Below are 26,204 nucleotides of genomic sequence, written 5' to 3'. Positions count from 1 at the left end.
TATGTAAAAGACAAAAAACACACAAAATATAGTGCAATATGTCTGTGTTAAATTAAAGTGATGCTTTTTCTTCACATTCTGATGAAGTGTGTACTCACACGTCTCTCTCTTGTGTGGTGTATATAAAGGTATCTTTATGGCATTGTGCCTGGCTTCTCCATAGAGATAATTTCCTTATTGCTATAATGAAGCAAGAGACAAACCATAGTGCGATCAGAAATTAAAAGCTTTATCTTAAAAATATGGTAAAACACACTCACATGGTGTTGGTAAGTAAAACAGCAAATTGATCATAAAATGATCCACGCCGGCAAACAGAAGCTTCGTGGCTGGAACAGTACACCCCGTCCGCTCTCTCAGCTGATCGCTCTTCCCGTCTGTCTGTTCCGGAGGAATCCCTGGATGATGTCACATGACGGGTGCCGCGCTTGGACAAACTACAGGTCGTGCTGCAATCAGCCTTCCTCTTGGTACAGAATATACTCAACGCGTTTGAGTGTATCCTGTACCAAGAGGAAGGCTGATTGCAGCGCGACCTGAAGTTTGTCCAAGCGCGGCACCCGTCGTGTGACATCATCCGGGGATTCCACCGAAACAAACAGACGGGAAGAGCGATCAGCTGAGAGAGTGGACGGGGTGTACTGTTCCAGCCACGAAGCTTCTGTTTGCCGGCGTGGATCATTTTATGATCAATTTGCTGTTTTACTTACCAACACCATGTGAGTGTGTTTTACCATATTTTTAAGATAAAGCTTTTACTTTCTGATCGCACTATGGTTTGTCTCTTGCTTCATTATAGCAATAAGGAAATTATCTCTATGGAGAAGCCAGGCACGATGCCATAAAGATACCTTTATATACACCACACAAGAGAGAGACTTGTGAGTACACACTTCACCAGAATCTGAAGAAAAAGCATCACTTTAATTTAACACAAACATATTGCACTATATTTTGTGTGTTTTTTGTCTTTTACATATCTGCGCTCCCCAAACAAACCTGGATTTCTAAATCCAGATTAGTATGCATTCATTTTCTATAGAATCCAAATGGCTAGAACTCTGTTGATTGGACAGAGAACTAATGATCGCGTGGTTGCTAATATTTAGAATTATTTGGTGTGTTATTAATATTATTATTAAAAAAATGAACTCCCACAGTATCTGTGATTCATCTTTTCCCCCCAATTGTAAACTAGTTAATTCATTTCCTTCTACTTTTGCTGCCCTACACTTATCTGTTGTGGATTGTTTAAAATGTTGTGCTGCTAAACTCGGGTTAAACGTTACTGATTACAAAGCTGTCAGTGACATCCACTTATTATTGCATATTAGTATTACATTAATATTTCAGCACTTTGTTCTTTATCTTAAGGTTTTTGGATGTTCCTGAAGACCCATATGCATTACTGCACCTTTAGTATCCCTGATATACGCAGTTCATCTCCGTCTTATTTGGGAAGATATGCTATTTCACTTAGCTTAACAGTAAAGTACTGTATATTCAAATGACATTCCTGCTTCACAGTTACTGTGTACAGCATCAGTAATGCCAAACACACAGCAACACAAAGGAGAAATATTGTAATGTTTGATTTAAACAGAGTTAGATATGATGTAGGCTGATGCTATAAGAGGCTATTTTTTTCCGACTGGGGTTAGTTTGAAGGTGTTTTTCTTGTGTATAGCTTATGCATTAATTGCTACAATGCTACAGGTGTTGAGATTTTTACATTTCACAACGAAGGGAGTTATGCCTCGACATCTAAGCTCCAAACCGAAAAGGTAAGCTGTATACTGGAGTAACATGGAAAATATGGCTACTAACTCCAGTACATTTTCTTATGGTGGTCAAGTAACTGTTACCATTATGTAAAAGTAATTGATATGTTTAAGGAATGTTAAGTGTTTTTTGTACTGGAAGAAATCGTGATCTAATGGTAATGTCACAGCTTGTAAAGTGCGTGAACCTGTATTTAAATTAATTCTACTATCGGCTTGTCCTACATAAGGAGTGACAATAATAAAAAAAAAAATGTACATATGAACTATTTGAAAAGCAACGATGCGTTGATATATCAAATCTCACTTTATATGTTGTCCTGGGAATTAGATTGTTAATGCTGCAGGTAAGTCATTTACACCTGGAAAAACAGAGAAAAATGTATTATGAAGCACTTCTCCAGTGTTGTATCCAGAGTCACATCAAATGTAAGAACAGTTTCGTATACATGGTGCATATTGTTAGAAGATAGAATGTTACACTACTATAGTTTTTTTTCCGTGCAAATTGAAGGGAGAAAAATTGATGCATAGAGACGCACAACTTGGTACATCTCATTGTAATCTGTTCTTCATGTAACTCAGCCGTAACTCCTCTGATTGGTGGTCCCCAAATTGCAGGATGAAACACATGGGATAAAAATTGGAGCAAAGACCTTGGTAGAATAACACTTTGTGTTGCAGAATAAAAATTACTCTCTTTGTGTAAATTTTGCACCAACATTTTTTAGCACATAAACAGCTCTGCGTACACTGCAACGCTAGGTGAGAACAATATTACAATGAATACTATTTGAGAAAGTAGGCATTTTGGTGATAGGGGATAATTAATCAGCTAAATGTGTTTGACGTGACCCTAAGTTAATTATAAAAGCAGCATTCACTGAAACGTGAACCAGGTCTTACTCCCATAAAAAGCATGGAACTATCGTTAATGGCTTTTATTCTCAGTAATATACAAAGCAGTATAAAGTATATTCATCCCGCATTCAATAAGCGCTGTCGAGGTTAAAAGCAGGAAATAATGATGCATCATACTTTACTCTGGAGTTACTCCCATAGACATAGGGCGATTATGCAAAGTTAAATAATTTGACTATCATCCTTTTCTTTTTTTAAGTAAACACAGGCCTTCACTTAAAGGGGGCACCACAATACTTTACTGTGAGTTTGAGAACAACTCGCCTTTGGTCTATCCTTTGTTTCAAAATGGCAAATAAAGCTTCCCACATTTACAATAATACAGACCTTTCAACTCTCACTGATCGTATTGTGTCTTACTGATTTTTTTTTTAGCATTAGCAGCCTTATACATTTTAATGTAGTCTCACTGATAAAAAAAAATCAGTACTTTTCCATTACAATGCATTTTGTTGCTGGCGGAACCCTCAAAGCTCACTGATTTCAGACCATTGAAGATGACCTCTATGAATCATGCCAATGATTGCCATGCTTTGTATTGCATGAACATCAAGGATTCCAAAGGCCATATTCACAAATGAGCTTCCTTTGCATAACACAAAACCCTTCTAACGTCTGGCCATAATCGTGTCTCTTTTGAAACCATATTACTATTTGTAAAGATAACATACATTTCTGTAATAATAATAAGGTAATATACAGTCGCTTGTTTAACATGACAGACACTGTAAAAGATATAAAAACAATCTCCGGTAGCTCATTTCCTGCAACTTGTGTATGAATACGTATCCTAAAGTCACCAGCAGGAAGAGTTTCCATCTGCTTTTCTGATAATATAGCAATTCAGTTGCTATGACAACATCAAAGACATTGTGATTGGCTACAAACCCAACTTCAGACCAAGATTGGGCAATTTAGGAAAACTATTATTGTTGCACATGTGGTTAAAAGACACAGCTTTGACATCATCAGGCATGACATCACGAAGCTATGCATATTCAGAATGAGTGCATCAGCTCGGATGTACCCAGCAAACCTTGTTGATTCACAGCACTGGCTGTCTTTGCATGCTAGGCTAACGGTTCCTCTAGTTTCCTGACTACATGGAAAATGTCCATAGAAGGTATTGTACATTTTTAGTCTTTTGATGTGTTTTTGTTGTCTGCTGGAGATTGGTATTTCTTTTCTATGTATAATTTCCATTAAGTAAACTGAAAGCTCTAAATAATCTCGTGCATTAATGTGGCAGACAAAATATGCAGCTTAAGATATTACGAGAATTTCGAGAACAATTACAATTCGATTTAAGATTTCTGCTTATTATCAGTATTTTTATGTATATTGAAGTCATGCTGCTACTTATCAGATTGAACCTTTTATTAGTTCATAGTTTCGGTTTTAGAAAAACACCTAGGCATTTGTTTATCAACATCTGACACCTATAATTATTTTGACATATATTTCTGTTAAGCTTGTTTGTAAGCATTTTGAGCTGCGACTTCTGATATCATACACCCATCCCAAGTCCTAATTATATGTTCCTACACCTCCTTTTTATCTCTGCTCTCACCTATTGCTGCGCCTCTGCAGATCTCTTGTTCACGTTTGCTGCGTTGCACATAGCTGACTCTGCCATTAGGTCACCTTTTCCATCATGGTAGATCACAGTTCAATTAACAACAACGTGAATGCAATTGTTTATATTTAAAACAGTTATTGTGTGTTTAATATATCAATAAAGGCCTTCCTATGAATAACATAATAAAGCAATATCATACCATATGAAGGATTTCATGGTCTTCCTCTGTGTGCTGCCATGTTCAGTGTTTTGCAGCTCTGACCTGTCACTTCTTGTGATGTCATTTATGACTCTGGCAGTGACCGGACCATTTGGTAACAGCAGAAAGGGGTGTCTGTAAAGCAGCACATACTGTAGTGCTGCTTGCCTTTCCTTTATCATAGCTATATTTGTATGATTTGGTCCATGGAGACACCCGGAACCTCTGTACAAGTGGCCCTGGGCCCCAAGATATTTGAACTTTGAAAGTCTTTTCCAGGGTCCGCCTAACATATGCAACCAATAGAAAGCTGCAACATGATTGAAAGATGTAGTGTTTCTAAGGCCTCGGGCATGGTCAGCGCTTAGGCGTGCTGAGGCGCGCTGGTGCTTACGAGTGAGCCCCTGCAGCCGCAATGAGAGCGGCTTTAGTAGGGGCTCGCCTACGCTTCCGCAAGCGTGCAGAAGCGTGTGTCTTATCCAAATTTTAGATTTCGCGCTCATGGGAGCACAGGGCCGGTCACGTGAGCGGTTCGCCCAATGAGGGCGAACCAGCTCCGTGACGTCACTTGGCCCGCCCACGGATGGCGCGCTAACCAAGGCCAGGGAAAGCACCCGCTTTCCCTCAGCCTCAGCACGCCTCGTTACGGCTGCTGCAACCCTGGACGCAGCTTTATGGTGACCCTGTCCGTAGTCAGCTACTTTCCCTAATATTGACCAACAAAGCTCAAATATCTCTTGACACGAAGGGGTCCTTAGAGTTCCAGATAACGCAGGTCAGCTACGGCAGGTTTAAAAAAAAAAAGGGACTTCCAATGGGTACTGCGGCTTAAATATAACGTTTTCAGTCGAATTATTTAGTAATGATATGTTAGAAGTATCAGTGCTGCTGAATAATTTTGTTACATTGTATGTTCCTGTCACACAGGGAGAATTGAAAGTTAATTGAAATGACATTGATATCTGTGGTACCTGGAATTTCTCGTACTTTAAACTAGGGGTGCGCAAACTTTTCAGTTTGCGCCCCCCCCCCCCTTCTTACCTGCTCTCCGCCTTTGAGGCGTCTTTTGATGTCACAACGTCATGTGACGTCGCATTGCCATTTGACCCAGCAACGTAATTTGACGCCGTGTTGTCATGGCGATGCATCGCCGAAGAGCCGGCTGAGAGCAGGTAAGAGAAGTTGCAGAGGCCTCGTGCCTCCCTCGGCATTTAATTTAAATGCCTTGGGGAAGAGCGCGGGGCCTCTGAAACTGCCACACCCCCCCCCTAGAAAATCCCGCGCCCCCCAGTTTGCGCACCCCTGCTTTAAACGACATCACTAAAGTGGCAAGATGGTTTTGGTTTTACTTCTTTTTTTTTTTCTTTAAAAAAAATTAAAAATGCAAAAACGGTAAACAGTGTACAGGAGGGCCCCGGGTATACGGCGGGTTCCGTTCCAGGGGCCCGCCGTATAGTGAAAATCGCCGGAATTACCATTACGATTTTCAGTTGTTTACATGCGCAAATCGGCATTTTTGACGTTCTGCGCGCGCAAACTACAGTATGGGAATCAAACATAGGCATATATATTATGGACCTGTTTTTTTGTAGCTCTGGTGTAAATGTATCTAGTATGTAAATCTAGCCATGACTTCCCAAACTATTTCATTTCACTCAGCCAAAGTGGGAGGTGCAACTCTATGCAGTAGTCAGTTAGTGAGTCAATTTCTTCTTAGTTGACTTAACATCCTTTATTGTAAGACTTGAGAGAAATGTCCAAGAGCTCAAAGGAAGATTTAACCAGTGATTGCACTAATCGGAGAATCAGTCTGTGCCCAAAAGGCCTGAATCGCTGGACATTTCCACGTGATATGAGCCATGGTTCCCATTATGCCACGATTTCTCCAACATAAACGTGACCCATTGAAATAAATTGCTCTAAGTCTGACAGGAGTTAAATACCATCTATATAAAATATTAAAAGTGTTCTCCTTTATAATGGTAGATATAGATATTTTTGGTACTGCATCCCAAATAACTCCACAGTCTCCTTTCATATGTTCCTCTCTTGATTCCTTTCCCCAATTTTTAATAAACAGGGTTTGAAGCATTTTGGAGATGGTACAGTCTGAAGTTTGGCCAACTTCTTCTTCTCCCTCCCAAAAACCTACATTTGCAATCGAGTTTTTTGTAGTTTTGAGTTGGCTTTATCGTCTCCAAATATATTGATGTGTCCTCTAGGCCAGGCATTACACTGAATTCACTTAAATCCAATTGGGGTTACTCGTTATCTGTGATGGTGCTGATCAGGGCACAGTCACATAGAAACTCCCATTTACATTACTAGTAGTTTCCATGTGATAGCGTCCCGATCCCCACTATTGCAGTGTGTATGTGAACCTACCCAGCCTTGAAAATTGCAAAGCCAGTACAACCAACTTCACACTGAGACCCACAAGGTTGAAACAGCTGTCTGTGAGTGGTTTGACTGAGGATTCCATGTAAAATGGATTTCAGGCAAAACATGACTCGTGTGCTCATTTGACAGAATCCCTTGCTGCAGTGGAAGCAAATGGATTTCAGGCAAAACATGACTCGTGTGCTCATTTGACAGAATCCCTTGCTGCAGTGGAAGCACTGTATGCTAGATGATAAAGTCCAGATATAGTCACCATACATTATGTGAGGAATTACTTCAATCCAAAAAAGTTCTGCAAAACTGTGTTTGAAGACAGCATGGAAATGTGAAGGATAATATGCTGTATTGATGGGGAAAATAGCAGTGTCTACTCCACTCAGATTGATGACAAGCTTGTGCAGGGAGAAAGCTTGGAAACAACAAGGGCTCGTAATATCCACAGGTTAGCAAAAAATGAAGGCAGATGGATAATTAGCCTCAAGTCCACTGTGTGAACAATTGTGCACCCATTACTCTGTCGCCTCAGGTTCCATACAATCCACTGCTGATTAGGATAAGTAAATGTGGCAAGGTGTTCCTATGGTAATGAATTGCTACAATGTAGCTGTGTGAGCTGTGTAAAACATCCGATTGGAAAACTGTTGAAAGCAGCTGAGCATAAGGCCTCGTCCATGGTTGTTGCTTGCTGGCGGAGGCGCGCTGAGGCGCACTTCCGCTCAGCACTGAGCCCATACAGTCACAATTAGAGCAGCTTTAGTAGGGGCTCGGAAGCGTAGGTCTTACGGAAATGTAAAATTTCCCCGCTTGCCGGAGCGCAGGGCCGGTCACGTGAGCGGTTCGCCCAATGAGGGCGAACCAGCTCCGTGACGTCACTGCCCGCCCCTGGCACGCCCCCTGACGGCACGCAGCGCGTGGTTGAGCCGGATCACGCGCGGAGCAGATTTGTGGCTACAGACCATAGGAGGCTCTACGGAAGTTCCACAAGAATTGGTTTGCGGATTTCTAACAGTAATCTTTGGCCTTCCGGTGTATCGTTCCCCGCTGTTGCTAAGTGAGATTCGGGCTAAGGATCACAGACGCGGAGACATCGGGCTGACGGTGATATATATATCTATATATATATATAGATATATATATTCACATTTGCCTATATTTTATATACCCTTGTAAATGAGATTCTTCCCTTCCTTTCATTTCCCACCAATAAATATACTTTTTTACGCTATGGGGCGTGCGCTCTCTCTTCTCTTTTCTATATATATTGATATGTGTATGTATGTATGTATGTATGTATGTATGTATGTATATATATATATATATATATGTATATGTATAAATATATATGTGTATATGTATGTGTATATATGTATGTATGTATATTGTGAGAGAAGTGCATAGGAGAGCAGCAGCATCATAAAATAGCCACACTTTAATAATAAATAAAAACTTAACTAGATTAAAAAGCAATGGTAAATGCACTTAGTGTCTAAAAAATGCATATCTGCATGAATAGTTCAGTCAGCAGTGAAGCTCCCTGGCCTCTTTAAGTCTTCCACAGGCTGGTGGGCTTAAGGAATTCCAAGCCTCCACTTGTAATGATGAAAGTCCTGCCTGGTAGTGGTCTGCTCCTGCGGCTTCCCTCTGTGCTGTGTTGGGGGTCCCTCACCCTCCGGTGATGGCGTCCCTCCACTTCACTTGGAGTGCCGTTTCCTGTCTGAGGCGGGGTCTGATGACATCACTGTGTCTCATTGCCTGCATGTGTCTGTGTGAGAGGATAGCACTGCACAGCTGATCCTCTCTCCCTCTGTCTGCAGCTTGCAAACTTGGGGGGGCACTAGATTTTCTGCGTGGGGGGCGCGGCAGTTATAGAGGTCCCATGCTCTCTCCCCAGGCATTTAAATTAAATGCCAAGGGACCGTGTGATGCCTCTATAATACACTTACTTTCCCTTCCAGCGACGCGTTGTCCTGGTGACCCGGCATTAAATGATGCCGCAGGCTCACGTTACCATGGCGACGGGACGTCACATGACCCCGCATGTTATTTGACGTCAAGTGGGGGGGGGGGGGAGAGGCGCCGAGGAGAGCAGGCAGGGGTGTGAACGGGGAAAAGATTGCGCACCCCTGCTCTATGCTATTGCTGCTTCATCAGGAGTCACTGGCAGCTGCTGTTCTACTATGCGCTTCTATCACAATATACAGGCACTTATTTGAGGAGACTCAGGGGTTTCCTCCCTCAAGAAGCAGCGTGCGTGTGTGTGTAAAAAAGCAGCAAGCACTCCAATGTAGATATCCAGAAAGGCCTGGTGCTAGGCCCATAAATAATGTAAAGAGTACGTTACCATCTCTAGCAGGGCAGCAGGACAGCAAAGAGAGACAGCACTCAGAGGTAAGGCCGTGCCTATAGTGCCGTCGTTGGCGACGGCGGGTGACGTAACGGGTCGCGGGATTCCGGCAATTTGATTTGTTCTAGAGCCGTCACGTGACGCGACAGCCCTTGAAAAATCAAATTTTGCCGGCTTCCAGTTTCCGCGACGTCGCTTTGTCGCCGTCGTGCGCACTATAAGCGCACGCGGCGGCAATGTATTTGTTTTCAGACGTCGCCGGCACTATAAGCGCGGCCTAAGTCAGCAAAATAATGTATTGAAACAGACACAAAAATCCGACGTTGTTTGTGCCCACCCCCAGGAAGAAGATCCCTGTGGGGGTCGAAACATCGCATTTTTGTGTCTGTTTCAATACATTATTTTGCTGACTTACCTCTGAGTGCTGTCTCTCTTTGCTGTTCTGCTGCCCTGCTGGATGGTAATGTGTTATATAGAGCTGAACCTCCTTATAACGCTGTGCTTGGGGTCCAAAGAATCACATCGCGTTATAAGCGGATCGCATTAGAAATAATGTACAATTGTATGCGTTGTACAATAAAGTATTTAAGATACCAATAATCGTGTTGTAAAGTATTCATAAATACAAAAATTGGGAGCCATGCTTGCATCGCGTTATAAGCGGATTCGCGTTGTAACGGGGTCGAGCTGTATATATAATATATATATATATATATATATATATATATATATATGTTATGTATATGTGTTACACATAAAAACAAGGTCTCTGTAAGTCAACCAATTTACCAATTTTTACTTTGAAAACTGGTGCACTCAGCTGTTTTGTAATATGGGTCAGTAAAGGGCTACATAAGTAAGGTTGGCAGTGTATGAATAATATATCCATGCATGGCAACACAAGACTGACTAGATGATTGGACTTCTTTGACTGGTGTGTTTAATTCATGTTTAAATTGTGAATCGTTTGGTCAAATATTATTTTGATGAATTACAGAAGTTACAATTTGATTCTTCTTAGGAAGATAGAAGAAACCAAATTCCTAACATAGGCTGTTCTGTTTGTTTTTAGTGTGTATTATACATTTATTAGATGGGGTAAAACATAGCTTTTGCAGATGTGTGCAGGCAGTTTTATTTTATACAGTCTACTGTTTATTGTAGATTTCAGTACATTGCAGCTCAAACTAATGAGCTTGTAATGTAATTGTTTGTATCTGAAGCACAGGGAGACCTCAGTAGGGCTGCACACCTGACTGCTCTATAAGGTTTGTAATATAGAGTGCGCTGTTGCGCTACCGTGCGTGCGTCAATTACAATTGACTGTGGGATGCTGACGTTGATACAGTCGAGACGCGTGCACGGCTGTGAGCGGTGGCGCGGCAGACCAGAGAAAGTACAAGAGAATTGTATTTTCCAGCTGTCGCCGCTCCACGTGACGCTATGAACCAATTACAGCGCGGCCTAGCGTTGTGATTTCATAGGCAAGCCCCCTAGCCACGCGCGTCACCGCTTGCCCTCTACAAACAAAACGCCCGCGTCACGTGCACGCACCAGCGCGCACTATATTACAAGCCTAAAGCAGCAGTCCAAGCTGCCGGTTTGTTTTACATTTTAATTTATTCCCCTTTTAATATATGCATCAATACAATATTCACAATGATAAGTAATTGGCTAATTTGCCGATCTATCCATTCTCCTGTTCTCGATCGGTGAAGATTTGGCTTGGTGGTTCACTAAATGGCTGCAGAGGAGTATTGCCTCAGTATCTGTGGCTTTGTATAGGTTGCTATAGAACCAAAAATGGCTTGTTACATTATAATACATTAAAAATGTAAATGAGTTGTTTAAACAATATATGCTACGAGTATTTTGTTATAGTACAGAATTGAGTTATTAAAAAATATAAAATAAACACACGTACGATGTTGCTTGGTCTGCAGCTTTAATAAGGTTCTCTAAATCTGGAGACAAAAAACATGCTACTCATAGGACCTCTACCAATTTGACAACATTGGCAAAATATATTATATTTACACATAATTTATTGTCACAATCCTCGAAAAAACCTATTTAGATGCTTGTATTCTCAGAAATTGCTAATCTGCAACATTAAATGTGCTCTGTAAGTACAGTCAGGTGCAATTATTGTCATAGTATTATAATGGATCACTTACCTTTTTATTTAAAAAGTTTCTGCATTACTTCACACTACTGCTTCTTGCTCAATAGACCTATTGAACCCTACAATTTTCTCTCTCTATGCTTGATAATCAACTGCGTGCGGTTAGCTAACACAGTGGTGCGCAAACTGGGGGCCAGGAGATTTTTGTCGGGGGGCGCAGGCGGTTGAAGAGGCCCCGTGCTCTTCCCCACGACATTTAAATGAAATGCCGGGAGATCGCTTGAAGCCTCTGCAATGCTATACTTACCGAGATTCAAACGGCAACTGACGTGTCGCCATGGCAACGCGGCGGGGTCGCTTGACGTCACATGACCCTGCGGCATCTTTGACGCAGAGAACGGAGGTAAGGGGGGCGCGACCACCGGGGGCAGCAGGCAGGGGGGGGCGCAGCTGCAAAAGTTTGCGCACCCCTGAGCTAACACATGGCAAAAAGTGTCTGGTGACATCACAATGCAGAAGACCACAGCTTAATTTGCGTTATTAAATGTCATGGTAATTCTAATCTAGGTTTGACTTAGTCCTACTGTAGCTTTGTCGTGACAACTTCCCTTTAAGACTGCCCTCTTCTGGGCCTGCATTTTACCCTATTTTCAAAATCCTTAGGCTAAGGCCCCGGTAACTCAGCTGCAACGCGCGCCTGCGAGATTGGCGGCGCGTGAAGCCGATTACCTGGTTTGCAGGGAGCTGCAGGAAGAGAGACCGGGGGGGGGGGGGGGGGCGTGGCAGGGGAGTGACGGGGGCGCGGCAGGTTCGCCCTCATTGGCTGAACCGCCGGGGGGCGTGCCGTATCGCTCGACGCGAGTCCTGCTCTCAATGCTATTGAGAGCAGGAGCAGCTCTCGCCCCAGCGCTGCGGCGCCCCCTTGCAGCGGGCCCCATTGAGGGGAGGGCTCTCGTCTGGCGGATGCTGTAGTAGGCAGCGGGGTCAAGCCCTTATGGTCTTCTAACAATCCCATCAAGACTCTTGTTTCTGCTGTTCCCTGACTCTTTCTGACTATCTTCTTGTGCTATCTCCACCACTTCTAGCCCATATCTCGAATTACATATCAGATGAACAAAGTATTAATGACTATGATGATGCACTAATTAACAGCAACATTTTAGTTGCTACATTTTTAGTTTTACATTCAATGTATCAAATGGCATGCATATTCTCCACTAATAAACTAATAAAACAAATGATTTGCTCAGTTTCTCAATGATTGCTAGTTTCAGAATAGCTTGCTGAATGGGCATTATATATAAGATTTGTAGATACAGGTTTATTTTACATATGTTATATGACAGAGCAGTACTAAACCAATTTATTCAGAAAAATAATGTGCAATTCAAGCCATGGAAGCAACTAAATAATTTAAACACAGTACCTTGTTTTATTAGTTATTGAGTCTGTTTTGTAGACCTGAAATGACTACAGAATAAGATCAGGTAATATGATGTATCCATCGAGCTAAGAAGATGAAAGGCAATATCAAAATGGTTAAACTACCGAATACTCGTATTGAGGCACAATAAAGGGTCAGTCCCACGTAGCACCAAAATGGTCTAATAGCTGTGAAATATTATTTGTACATGGCCTCCCAGTTTAGTAGGATGGAAAAGATAAAAAATTATAATAATAATTCAAATAATGTCTAAATTGTACAGTGTTTAAATGTGCCGTCCCATTTAGTATCTAAGTGAATTAATGGCACAGTTGTTTAAAGGGTTAAAGTTGTTTTTGTTTTACTTTATGTTAAGTAGAGTGCTACTGCATTTTAAGTACCAGTACCGCTACAGAAGATGCAGTAACACAAAGGGAAGTCTTTGTTTACAGATATTTCCAATACAACTTTTACGATAAAAATGTAATAATTATATGTTGGTGCCATTCCATGAATGATTAACATGAGGCTTTCCCAGTGTTCTCCATTTACCATTTTTAAACTGCGGGCCACCATCCTATTTGGTTCTTCTGCTGCGCAGGTTGCTTGTATTCTTCCTGCCAAGAATGGAAACCTCCGATGTCATTGGGAGGCATTCTTATACACTGGGTGGCATTGTTATCCACTGTGTTATAGTCTTATACACTGGGTGGCATTGTTATCCACTGTGTTATAGTCTTATACACTGGGTGGCATTGTTATCCACTGTGTTATAGTCTTATACACTGGGTGGCATTGTTATCCACTGTGTTATAGTCTTATACAGTGGGTGGCATTGTTATCCACTGTGTTATAGTCTTATACACTGGGTGGCATTCTTATCCACTGTGTTATAGTCTTATACACTGGGTGGCATTGTTATCCACTGTGTTATAGTCTTATACACTGGGTGGCATTGTTATCCACTGTGTTATAGTCTTATACACTGGGTGGCATTGTTATCCACTGTGTTATAGTCTTATACACTGGGTGGCATTCTTATCCACTGTGTTATAGTCTTATACACTGGGTGGCAGTCTTATCCACTGGGTGGCATTCTTATCCACTGGGTGGCATTCTTATCCACTGGGTGGCATTCTTATCCACTGGGTGGCATTCTTATCCACTGGGTGGCATTCTTATCCATTGGGTGGCACTCTTATCCACTGGGTGCACTCTTTTCCACTGGGTGACACTCTTATCCACTAGATGGTGACTTATTTCTGACTCATAATCAGAACCGAGCCACAAAGATATACAGTATATGCTTCTTCTGAAAAAAAGCTGTGTGTGCTGTGCACGCGCATAGAAAGTGAAACTTCTTTGACCTTTGTCACAGAAATTGACTTATAACGCGCGTGCTCGGCACATATGTGTCAGTCAGTGTATGTGTCAGTGAGTGAGTATGTATGTGTGTCAATCAGAGAGTATGTATGTGTGTCAGAGAGTGTGTGTGTCAGTCAGTGTGTGCATGTGTGTCAGTCAGTGTGTGCATGTGTGTCAGTCAGTGTGTGCATGTGTGTGTCACTGTGTGTGTGTGTCAGTCAATGTGTGTGTGTGTCACTGTGTGTGTGTGTGTGTGTGTGTTAGTCAGTGTATGTCTCTCTCTCTCTGTGTTGTGTGAATGTCTCTGTGTCGGTCAGTGTGTGTATGTGTGTCAGTCAGTGTGTGTGCGTGTGTGTCAGTCAGTGTGTGTGCGTGTGTGTCAGTGTGTGTGCGTGTGTCAGTCAGTGTGTGTGCGTGTCAGTGTGTGTGCGTGTGTCAGTCAGTGTGTGTGCATGCGTGTGTGTCAGTCAGTGTGTGTGCGTGTCAGTCAGTGAGAGTATGAGTCAGTCAGTGTGAGAGTGTGAGTCAGTCAGTGTGAGAGTGTGAGTCAGTCAGTATGAGAGTGTGAGTCAGTCAGTGTGTGAGAGTGAGTCAGTCAGTGTGTGAGTGTGAGTCAGTCAGTGTGTGAGTGTGAGTCAGTCAGTGTGTGAGTCAGTCAGTGTGTGAGTGTGTGTATCAGTCAGTTTATGTCTCTCTTTCTCTGTGTTGTTTGAATGTCTCTCTGTGTTGTGTGAATGTCTAGTTGTGTTGTGCCCCCCTCCCCCCTTGCACGCAAATTCTGCCCCCCTCCCCTCGCACGCAAATTCTGCCCTCCCTCCCCTCCCACGCAAATTCTGCCCTCCCCTCGCACGCAAATTCTGCACCCCCCCCACCGCGGGGTACATGCGCCCGGCACGGGCATGAGTGACTGATCCCCTGTGCCGCGCGGGTTGCGCCCGGGTTTGTGCCGTGTGCCAGTGGAGGGCTGAAGGACTAGGAGCGTGTGGGGGGAACGACTCCACTGCCAGCCGCTTCTGCGCATGTGTGGCGTCCGTCAGCGGTGCCATCATGACAGCGGGCGGGGAACAGCGTTACAGCGGCCGTGGGACCGTTAGGAGCGTCGGGTCAGCAGCCGGGTGTGTGGGGGGGTGGGTGTGTGTGGGGGGTGCGGCGGCGATTAGGAGCGGCTCCGGCGGCTATCGCCGCCGCCGCATGTGACAGGGGACGTGTGAGCGGAGCGGCGTCCATTACATGACGTCACTTCCGTTTCACATTTCGCCCCCCATCTATCCAGTTTTATCCCATCAGAGGTGCCACTAAAGAAGTTTCACTTCAAAAACCTTTACAGGAGGCAAATGGAAGCAGTGATATATATCTTTCTTTCAATATATTAAAAATGCTCTTCATAGACGAGCTAAAATATAAACTTTTCTTTGAATGAAAGATCAGATTGTGTTTAATCTGGAACCTGAATTTTGCTTTCTTTCTTCATAGGATTATGCGTCCTGATGATGCCAATATTGCAGGAAATGTACATGGAGGGATCATTCTGAAAATGATTGAAGAAGCTGGAGCTATTATAAGTACACGTCATTGTAACAGCCAATCTGGGGTAAGGAGTGTAATCATGTCAAATACACCAAACTAGGTAGTCGTTAACAGTGTAGCTGGATGGATGTAATGCTAAATCACAAGTTATACTCTTCTAATATTCTTTAACCCAGATCCACAAAAGGATACTAAGCTTCAGCACTCTGTTACTCCCACTCATATCAGTGGGATTAAAGACGTGCTAAAGCTTGGCATCATTTGGTGGATCTGGGCCTTATTCTGTGCAAATTCCGTGTGGATCACCACATAATGTTTTGAATGAATGTCTATGCGCATTGGTGGACAAACATATAACTTACTTGGGAGCCAGCCAGCATTTTTAGGAGCCAGCATTTTGTTAGGTACGTGGGGTCGGCTATCTCCTTGCCCCTCCCTACCTGTCAGCGGCTCTGTCACTATATGTTTCAGTGTGTATCTGTGACAATGACACGCGCACACACCCTCTCGTACAGACACACCCTTTCGTACAGACACACCCTCTCGTACAGACACACACACAGACTCACTCTCGTACAGACACACACACACACACACACTCTCGTACAGACACACACACTCACTCTCGTACAGACACACACACTCATACACTCATACACAGTGGTCGACAAATCACCAAACAATCTACTCGCCACACAAAAAATTGTACTCGCCACCTAGTACCAAACGTGTGCTGCTTGGGCCAATAGGAGCTCGCCACGATGTTAAATCCACTCGCCCGGGGCGAGCAAATGTATAGGTTTGTCGAACACTGCTCATACAGACACACACACTCATACAGACACACACACACACTCATACAGACACACACACACACACACACACACACACACACACACACACACACACACACACACACACACACACACACTCTCATACAGACACACACACTCTCATACAGACACACACACATACAGAAACACACTCTAATGCAGACACACTCATACAGACACACACACACACACACACAGTCTCTCATACACACACACACACACACACACACACACACACACACACACACACACACACACACACACACACACGCTCATATAGGCACACACACTCTCATACAGACACACACACTCATATAGGCACACACACTCTTATACAGACACACACACACACTCTTATACAGACACACACACACACACACGCAGTCTTATACAGACAAACACACACACACATTCTTTTTCTCTCTCTCTCTCTCTCTCTCTCTCTCTCTCTCTCATACAGACACACACACTCCTAGAGACACACACTCACACTCTCACTCATATAGACTCATACATACACATACATACACAGACACTCTAATACACACCCAGTCATACAGACAGACATACACTCTCTCATACACACACACACGCACACACACTCACACTCATACAGACACACACACTTATGCAGAAACACACTCTCTAATGCAGACACACTCATACAGACACACACACACACTCTCATACAGACACACACACACAGTCTCTCATACACACACACACTCATATAGGCACACACACTCTCATACAGACACACACACTCTCATATGGACACACACACACACACACACTTTTATACAGACACACACACACACACACAGTCTTACACAGACAAACACACACACACACACACTCTCTCTCCCTCTCTCTCTCTCTCTCTCTCTCATACAGACACACACTCCTACAGACACACACTCGCACTCTCACTCATATAGACTCATACATACACAGACACTCATACACACACAGTCATACAGACAGACACACAGACACTCTCTCATACAGACACACACACACTCATACAGACACACACACACTCTCATACAGACACACACACATACAGAAACACACTCTCTAATGCAGGCACACTCATACATACAGACACACACACACACAGTCTCTCATACATGCACACACACTCTCTTATAGACACACACACTCACTCTCATATGGACACACACACTGTTATACAGACACACACACAGTCTCTCATACAGACACACACACTCTCTCTCTCATACGGCCACACACTCATACACACACACACACACACACTCTCACACAGACACACACTCATACAGACACACACACACTTATACAGGCACACACTCGCTCTCATACAGGCACACACACACACTCACACTCTCTCTCACTCATATAGACTCATACATACACATACATACACAGACACTCATACACACACAGTCATACAGACAGACACACAGACACTCTCTCATACAGACACATACACACTCATACACACACACACACACACTCATACAGACACACACATACAAAAACACTCTTTCATACAGATAGACACACATTCCCATACATAGATACACACTCTCTCATATAAGACACACACACACACACACACACACTCTCATGCAGACACGCACACACACACAGTCCGTCATACAGACACACACACACTGTCCCTCATACAGAAACACACACGCACACTCTCTCATGCAGACACACACACTCTCATACAGATACACTTTCTCTCATACAGATACACACACACACACAGTCCCTCATACAGAAACACACACGCACTCTCTCATACAGACACAAACCCCACACTCTCGTACAGATACACTTTCTCTCATACAGACACACACACGCTCTCATGCAGACAGACGCACACTCTCTCATGCAGACAAACGCACACTCTCTCATGCAGACAGATGCACACTCTCTCATGCAGACAGACGCACACTCTCTTATGAAGACAGACGCACACTCTCTCATGCAGACAGACGCACACTCTCTCATGCAGACAGACGCACACTCTCTCATGCAGACAGACGCACACTCTCATGCAGACAGACGCACACTCTCTCATGCAGACAGACGCACACTCTCTCATGCAGACAGACGCACACTCTCTCATGCTGAGAGACGCACACTCTCATGCAGACAGACGCACACTCTCTCATGCAGACAGACGCACACTCTCTCATGCAGACAGACGCACACTCTCTCATGTAGACAGACGCACACTCTCTCATGCAGACAGACGCACACTCTACAAAAAAGATGCAAATCCCAAAAGACTGGATTTGCAGAAACTCCAATTGCGGGGCACTAAAGGTTGGTAAGCAAAAATGTATCAGCATTTATTATTTAACATACAGTACAATGATGATCAAACAAACAAAATAAAATACTTAAAAAAACATTTATGAACTGTGTCCAAGTCACCTATATGTAAGTCCGTGATAACAGTTAAATGCTGTAGACCTGCCAAGGTGTTCATTTTAAATGTGGTATCGCCAACAGAATAAATGTGACTAACTGTGAAACTATCACACACAAAAGGTAGTACTTATAAATCACAGTAATCCATGGGTTCAAGGAGGGGTGTCATAAACTCCTCTCCCAAACAAATGGATGCCTGCCTGCCGGCAATTGACTTAAAGAGCTATAACTATAAAGTCAAAATATGCATGAATTAATGTGTTTGATGTTACACATAATAACCCCTGGTGGAAAGATACAAAATAAAGTAGCTGATACAAAATATATACATAATATCAAGCAGTTCTCCACTGGAATTTATCCTCAGAGTGAGGTGTGGTAATCCTCACACTAAATCTCACAAATGCCTAAATACAGTATATAGGCTCCTAATCCCAGACAGTGTAGCCTTAAATTGAGAGGGAATAGTGGTGGAGCAGAGATGCAGTCCTGTAAATACATAAAATGGCAAGCACGGGAAATGAGTCTCGTGGTGAAGCAGATAGCAATAATATGCTGAGGCAAGTATACAGACCACCCAGAAGTGTGCCTTCAGTAGGAACGGGTGCCGCACTAATTCCTCCGATGGTCAGCAATAGGCAAGCAGACGCGGCATCCCCCAGTGGAAAGAACAGACACTGCATTGAAATGCGCTCAGTACATAGAGAACGCGTTCAATATACACCGCAATCGGCGATCCATGGGGCCACCCGACAGGAGGGCAGAAACAGCAGGCATAGCCGACATCATCACGCAACAGCGACAGCACAGGATCAGCACTCAGGAGTTCAGATGGACAGCTGGCTCAGACAACCGGTAAGTGTGGAAGCTCCCAATGCGGCGTTTCGCCAATGAGGCTTCGTCAGGGGCGTGTCAATGTGTAGCTCATCATTGGACTATATACACCAAACGTATGACGTCACTCGATTGTAATGGAAGGCACATGATAGGAAATACAGAGGGACAAATTAGTTGATTATATTAACCCCACATCTCCCAATCATCTCCCCTGGGACAAACACCCATTAAAACATGGAAAACCTATATGCTAACAAATACATCAGATCAACTAAATCTGATTAAATGAAGGATGAAAAGCTGAGGTCTTCATACAGTCCCTTCGGGGTGACACAATCTAAATTAAATATCCACCTGCTTTCATGGCGGAGAAGCTATGCCTCTAGATTGCCCCTCCCCCCCCCCCCCCCCCTGCTGTCTAGAGAAACTTTTTTTTCCCAATGCCCCATGCTAATAAACCCCGGGTGGAGCTAGCATGTTTGGAATAGTAATGCCTAGCAATACTGGTCAGTTTTCTGGCCCTAGACAGATCTTTACTCCATTTCGAATATTGCAGGCATGTTCTAAAATGCGTGTTTTTAATTCCCTCTAAGTCATGCTCACATACAATAAATTGCAGGGGCATGAGAGCACATAGATTACCCCTTTGGTATGGCAGTTAAAGAAATCTTTCACAGAAAAATCTCTGGTCTGACTGCTGTTGGAGAATTGTATTCTTTTTGGAAGTGAACCCACCGCATTTACAGCTGCCACAGGGATAAGTACCTAATGAGATATTTTTCATAGCCGCTGTGTTTTCAAAGTGGCTGTGCACAAGTCAATCCCTTAAATTCGTAGCCCTCTTAGCTGACATCTGTACCCTTGGTCCAATCGAGTTCACCAAACTCCTACCACTGAGCAATATCGCCCAATGTCATTGAATGGCAGCTCGAATGGCAGCTCCCAATTTTGGTAAAGGTAGATATAAATCTCACTGGTGCTGAATGACAGATGGCATTGGCTTTTGTTTTAAGGACTAATAAAGTGTCTCTATCGCTGTGATTATCTCGATAGAGCACTCTATTAAAGCATCTCTTGCTATACCCCCTCTCTCTAAACAGTATCTCTTGTTCCTTAACTCGGTTGTTAAAAGTGGACATAGTGGAACAATTACGTTTTTATAGTGTGCCCACGGGAATACCTCTCTTGAGGGGGGCTGGATGACAACTCTTGAAATGCAAAAGGCTATTGGTGGCCGTACTCTTGCGGAACACATCTGTCTCTATCTTTAAATCCTTGATATCACAATCTGTAAATCGAGAAACAACACTGACGTTTCTGAAATCTCAGATTAGATGTATGTTCAAATTATTGCGATTAAGGGCCTGGATAAATGCTGTACATCCGATGATGTCTCCCTCCCAGGGAAAGAAGACGTCATCTATGTATCGATCCATAATGGGACCAAATTGGTGTATTCCACTAGTTGGTCAGTGAAAACCCATTCCACCATTCAAGGAAGAGGTTTGCGTACGATGGGGCACAAGTGGCCCCCATCGGCGTACCTCTACTTTGCACATATTTACCGTCAAAAACAAAATAGGTATGAGATAAAATAAAAGAGAGGAAACAAATAACCAGATCACATTTGTTTTTGGTGTCTGAACTTTGCATACCCAAGAGAATTTTCACTGCATTGATGCCATCTTTGTGATTGATGTTGGAATAGAGACTCAACGTTGCAGGTAACAAGATATGTCCCTTTCTGAACAACAATATTCTAGATCTTTAAAAGATCGTCCGTGTCCATCACAAATGATGGCAGACTCACTACATGAGGTTGTAGAAATGAGTCGATGAATATGCAAATATATTCGCAGAGATTCCCTATCCCCGATACTATTGGGCTTCCAGGGAGACATTTCAAATCCTTATGTAATTTAGGAAGCAAGTACAGTGTCGGTATTCTTGGGTGTGAGACCCGCAAAAATTTGGACTCATTCAGTGTAATTGTACCTTCATCCAGTGCTCCAGAGATAAGATCATCTACTTGGATTTTAAATTTTGCAGTAGGATCCAAAAATAACCTCTTATAATTCAATGGATGTAAGAGTTGACGTTTAACCTCCTGAAGATACATATCTTTGGGCCAGATGACAATATTGCCCCCTTTATCAGAGGGCTTCTTTTAGATCTTTCAGCTGTTTTTAAAGACTCACGTTCACTGTGTGTTAAATTGGCTGAGCCAGATTTTTTAGATTGGCCAGGAAAGACATTATCACAGGGCTAATTTGGAACGGGGGCGTAAAGGTTGATTTAGGGCCACACTTCTTAGGATCTTTCATAACTTTGTTGACTCCTTCATTCTTTTCAATCAGAGATATCATATCCTGAAGTGTATTCCAATCAGTCATGGTTAACTCGTCCTCTCTAGCGTAGAATTTTTTAAGTAGAAGTTTCCTACAAAACAGGAATAAATCCTTAATGCATGTAAATTTATCCAGGGAAGGGGTGGGTACAAACGATAACCCTTTAGATAATACTTGTTCCTGTATGGGTGTTAAACAGTGTTGGGATAAATTGAGGACATTTAATCCTGATGCAGATGGTACTACCTTCTCCCACTCTGCTGTTGTCCCGTCTTGTGTGTCTGCGTCCGTTTCTTGTTTTTCGGTGGCTTGTAGCCCCGCCTGCCACGATCTCAAAGGTTTCTTCTGTCCTCGTCTGATACGTCTCCGTCTATACTTGTGCCTTGGCTCTCCCCTCCACTGTGTTGTAAAACAGAAGTGGTGGAGGTAGAGGATGAAGGAAAACATAAACGTTGATTTCTAGTAGCTTCCCCCTCTGTCTCAACATCCGATGATTCAGGATCTGTGGTTGATGCATATATTTTTTGTCTTTAGATTTTTTTCTCGCATGCAGTTTTCCAAAGATAAATTCGATTATTCGCATAATCTATTTATTCTCTTAGTTTCCATTAGATTTTTTTTCAAATCTAGCTAACTGTTGTGTACATGATATTTCAAAGGACTTCCATTCCTTTTGAACCTCTGGTACTGATAAATCTGTTTTTAACTGTGAGATCTCATTTTTAGTTTGTTCTAATGTGGTCTGATCATGTTCAATAATCGATCCTATTAGATCTTAAGAACATCGATTGAGAATAGTTTCCCATTTAGTTCTAAATGTATCGTTGATCTCCCATGTTGGTAGAACCTTAATACGTAATCCTCTGGGTATCATGTCAGCTTTGACATAATGTTCTAAACTGCAAATGTTCCACAGGTTTTACTCTGTCTGAATAATGAAGTTTTAAGTTGATCACATGTGTCAGTCAATGAGTGTGTCAAAACAGTCGTGGGTACATGATGTGGGTCCCTAGAAAAAATATCCCCCATGTTCATCTTCCAGTTCTTTTCAAGGATGTCAAAATCTAAAATATTCGTCAGTCTCCATAACATATATAAGGAGATACAAAAAATAGACAATAATATAATATATCAGTTGATATAGGTTAAATATCTTTTAAGTAGAAAATAATATAGGGAGTGCTAAACCCAAAATGTACTGCAAAACGAGTAATGAGACAAAAGGGGCATACAGACACACTTTCATACGGACAGACGCACCCTCTCTCATGCAGACAGACGCACGCTCTCTCATGCGGACATACACTCTCATACAGATACTCGCACAGCGCGCATTGAGAACAGGGAGAGCTCTGACTAGCTTCACCCCAGACCATCACTTATCCCTGACCCAATTCTTGCGTGGCCAATGCCTCCTGCTCTCCTATCATCCCCCTCACTGGGCTGCGCGGCGGTGACTTTACCTGTCAATCAGGTCAGTCATCACTGCTCACAGCACACGTGCCAGCGGGAACATTTTTGGCGCCCGGGATGCCAGACACTCAGGATTTTTCCATCCCTGGCTGATATCATAGGAAATGTTGAATTCTAGCATAAATCTGACAATGCTATAGAAGGAGCTAAAAAACAAATGCCCAGTAATAACAAACAGCTGCTTGTTGTTTTATTCCTCCCAAATTATCATATTTGTTTTATCATTGTTGATTTTATTTAATGCAGTGTCCATGTTAGCTCTGCAGCTGGGAATGCTGTATGTACTCTATTTGTAAACAATAAAGGGATACCGGCGCCTAATAAGTCCAATTAGGTTGATTTCTTTATCCAATGGGGATAGTTCAAATTTCGGAATGATCAGCAAACTGTTGATTTCGTGATGACCAGATGCAACCTCATTCGAATGGTGTGGAACATGTAATGAAATAAAAATATATTTAGTGCAACACAGCTATAACATTACACAAATAAAGACTCACAGGACTTACCAACAATACAAACAGGACAAGCAAACACCAACAGGACTAACACAAAAAACAATAGCAAAGCTATAATAAAATTAGTTTAATATAACTAGATGAAATAAAACATAAGGACAAAATCAGGAACGCCAATCCGGTTGGGTAAAACCCGAGAGACACACACAGGACGTCAGAGAGTAAAAGGCAATGTGCATCCATTTGGCTGATGAAACTCCTTCCTCCACGTGTAGAGTATTCTCAGGGCTTTCAATTCTCCCGTTTGCCTCTGTTCCTCAGACCTCGATGCAACGTCGCAGGTACTTCTCTGTGTCCCAGATTCTAGCATAAATCTGACAATGCTATAGAAGGAGCTCAAAAACAAATGCCCAGTAATAACAAACAGCTGCTTGTTTTATTCCTCACAAATTATCATATTTATTTTATCATTGTTGATTTTATTTAATGCTGTGTCCATGTTAGCTCTGCAGCTGGGAATGCTGTATGTACTCTATTTGTATAGACATATTGATGTAGTTAGGATTCATATTACAAATAAGCATAGCGTAAATAACAGATCTGTCTATCTTTCATCATTAGCTATACTAAATGTAGCGGGTGTACCCCTATGGTACGGCACTACTGGTACTGCCTTCACCTGTGAGGCTAACCTGAGTCCTGAGCCTCCGCCACTGGGAGCCTGGGGTGTACTTACACTCGGTGCAGCGCCTCCACTGATAAGGGAACACTCCCACTACGTTGGGATCCCTCATCAGAACCCACATATACAATACCACACCTGATTGGATAAACAGTATTTACTGATCAGCATAATAATCCTTAGCACATAACCAACATAGCATTACTCTGCAAACACAGCATATGTATATCATCACACATACAGAACTGAGTGTGTGCTTATTTATTTATTTATAAAATATTTTTACCAGGAAGTAATACATTGAGAGTTACCTCTCGTTTTCAAGTATGTCCTGGGCACAGAGTAAAACAAATAATACATGGTTACAAGTACAGTTACATAAATGAGCAGGGTATACATTATATACAAGACATTGCGTGCACAGTTAAAGAAAATATATATTATGAGCGTATGAAACAGTTACAGACCAGATTAAAATGTGAGACAGCCTTAGATTTGAAAGAACTTAAACTGGTGGTGGATGTGAGGGTCTCTGGTAGGTTGTTCCAGTTTTGGGGTGCACGGTAGGAGATGGAGGAACGTCCGGATACTTTGTTGAGCCTTGGGACCATGAACAGTCTTTTGGAGTCTGATCTCAGGTGATAAGTTCTGCAAGTGGTAGGGGTGAGGAGCTTGGAATCAGTCCTGTATCACTTTAGTCCCTGATGTACCACTGTGCCAGGGCACTTAACCTCTTAGTGTCCCCCCGCTAGAAAGTCAGTGTGAGTGTGAGGGACAGCGCTTCTCTGTGTTGGGGCCCGTTGGTGCACTTTAAGATACTACCTTCCTGGTTATGATCATAACCAGGAGAATCCTTTGTAACTCTATAATACCGCCACGTGATCCCACGCCGTGCTGCGCTGCTCTCTACAGAAGGGGTGAACACTCTGACTCCACAGGGGAGGGATCGCCAGCCGGATGATCCACTGCACACTGTCTCTGCTATGGAGCAGATGCCACACCAGCACTCTGGCTGCACTGGTGATCAGGCAATGTCCTGCAGCATAACCTCTCCCAAGCTATATGAAAGGCCTTACATTAAGGCCTTCCCTATAACAGCACACTCAGCACCTCTACAGTGACTAAACAAAGCAGAGAGATAAAATCAATAATTTCCAAACATTGGAATGTTTTATCCACGGACCCAATCTTAAACAAGTATATTGGGTCTGGTCCTAAAAAGTCTTATTGATCCCGGGGTTTGGAGCATGCACGGCCCCCCTCTGCATTACAACAAGGGACTTGTTAATTTCCCAATTATTATTTTCCTTATTCAACACTTATCTCATTGTAAGGGAGAGATTTTACAATAGACTACAAATGACGTAACTCCAGTGCGTCTCCTTCTGAGATCTCCAAACGAAGGACACTTTCAATGGGTGGATAGTTTGTTTCCTACATGCCTTTAAAATCTGCTACTTTGTAAGTAGCTATCTTCGT

General features: G+C 42.8%; 1 protein-coding gene across 4 annotated transcripts in view; it reads left to right on the top strand.

Moving 5' to 3' along the window:
- ACOT7 (acyl-CoA thioesterase 7) overlaps positions 1-26,204 on the top strand; it is a 264,500-nt gene that overhangs the window by 76,927 nt on the left and 161,369 nt on the right. For 3 of the 4 annotated variants that reach the window (XM_075604977.1, XM_075604975.1, XM_075604974.1), the window contains exon 2: positions 15,611-15,728. In XM_075604977.1, the coding sequence (XP_075461092.1) occupies positions 15,615-15,728 (114 nt within the window). In that variant the 5' untranslated portion in view covers positions 15,611-15,614. Of the gene's footprint in view, positions 1-3,685; positions 3,826-15,610; positions 15,729-26,204 lie in introns of those variants that run through there. The other variant, XM_075604976.1, reaches the window with a different exon arrangement.

The sequence above is a fragment of the Ascaphus truei genome, chromosome 6 (assembly GCF_040206685.1).
Source record: "Ascaphus truei isolate aAscTru1 chromosome 6, aAscTru1.hap1, whole genome shotgun sequence".
In the NCBI taxonomy this organism is placed as follows: Eukaryota; Metazoa; Chordata; class Amphibia; order Anura; family Ascaphidae; genus Ascaphus; species Ascaphus truei.
The sequence above is the reverse complement of the archived record's forward strand: the minus strand, read 5'-3'. Positions and strand labels throughout refer to the sequence as shown.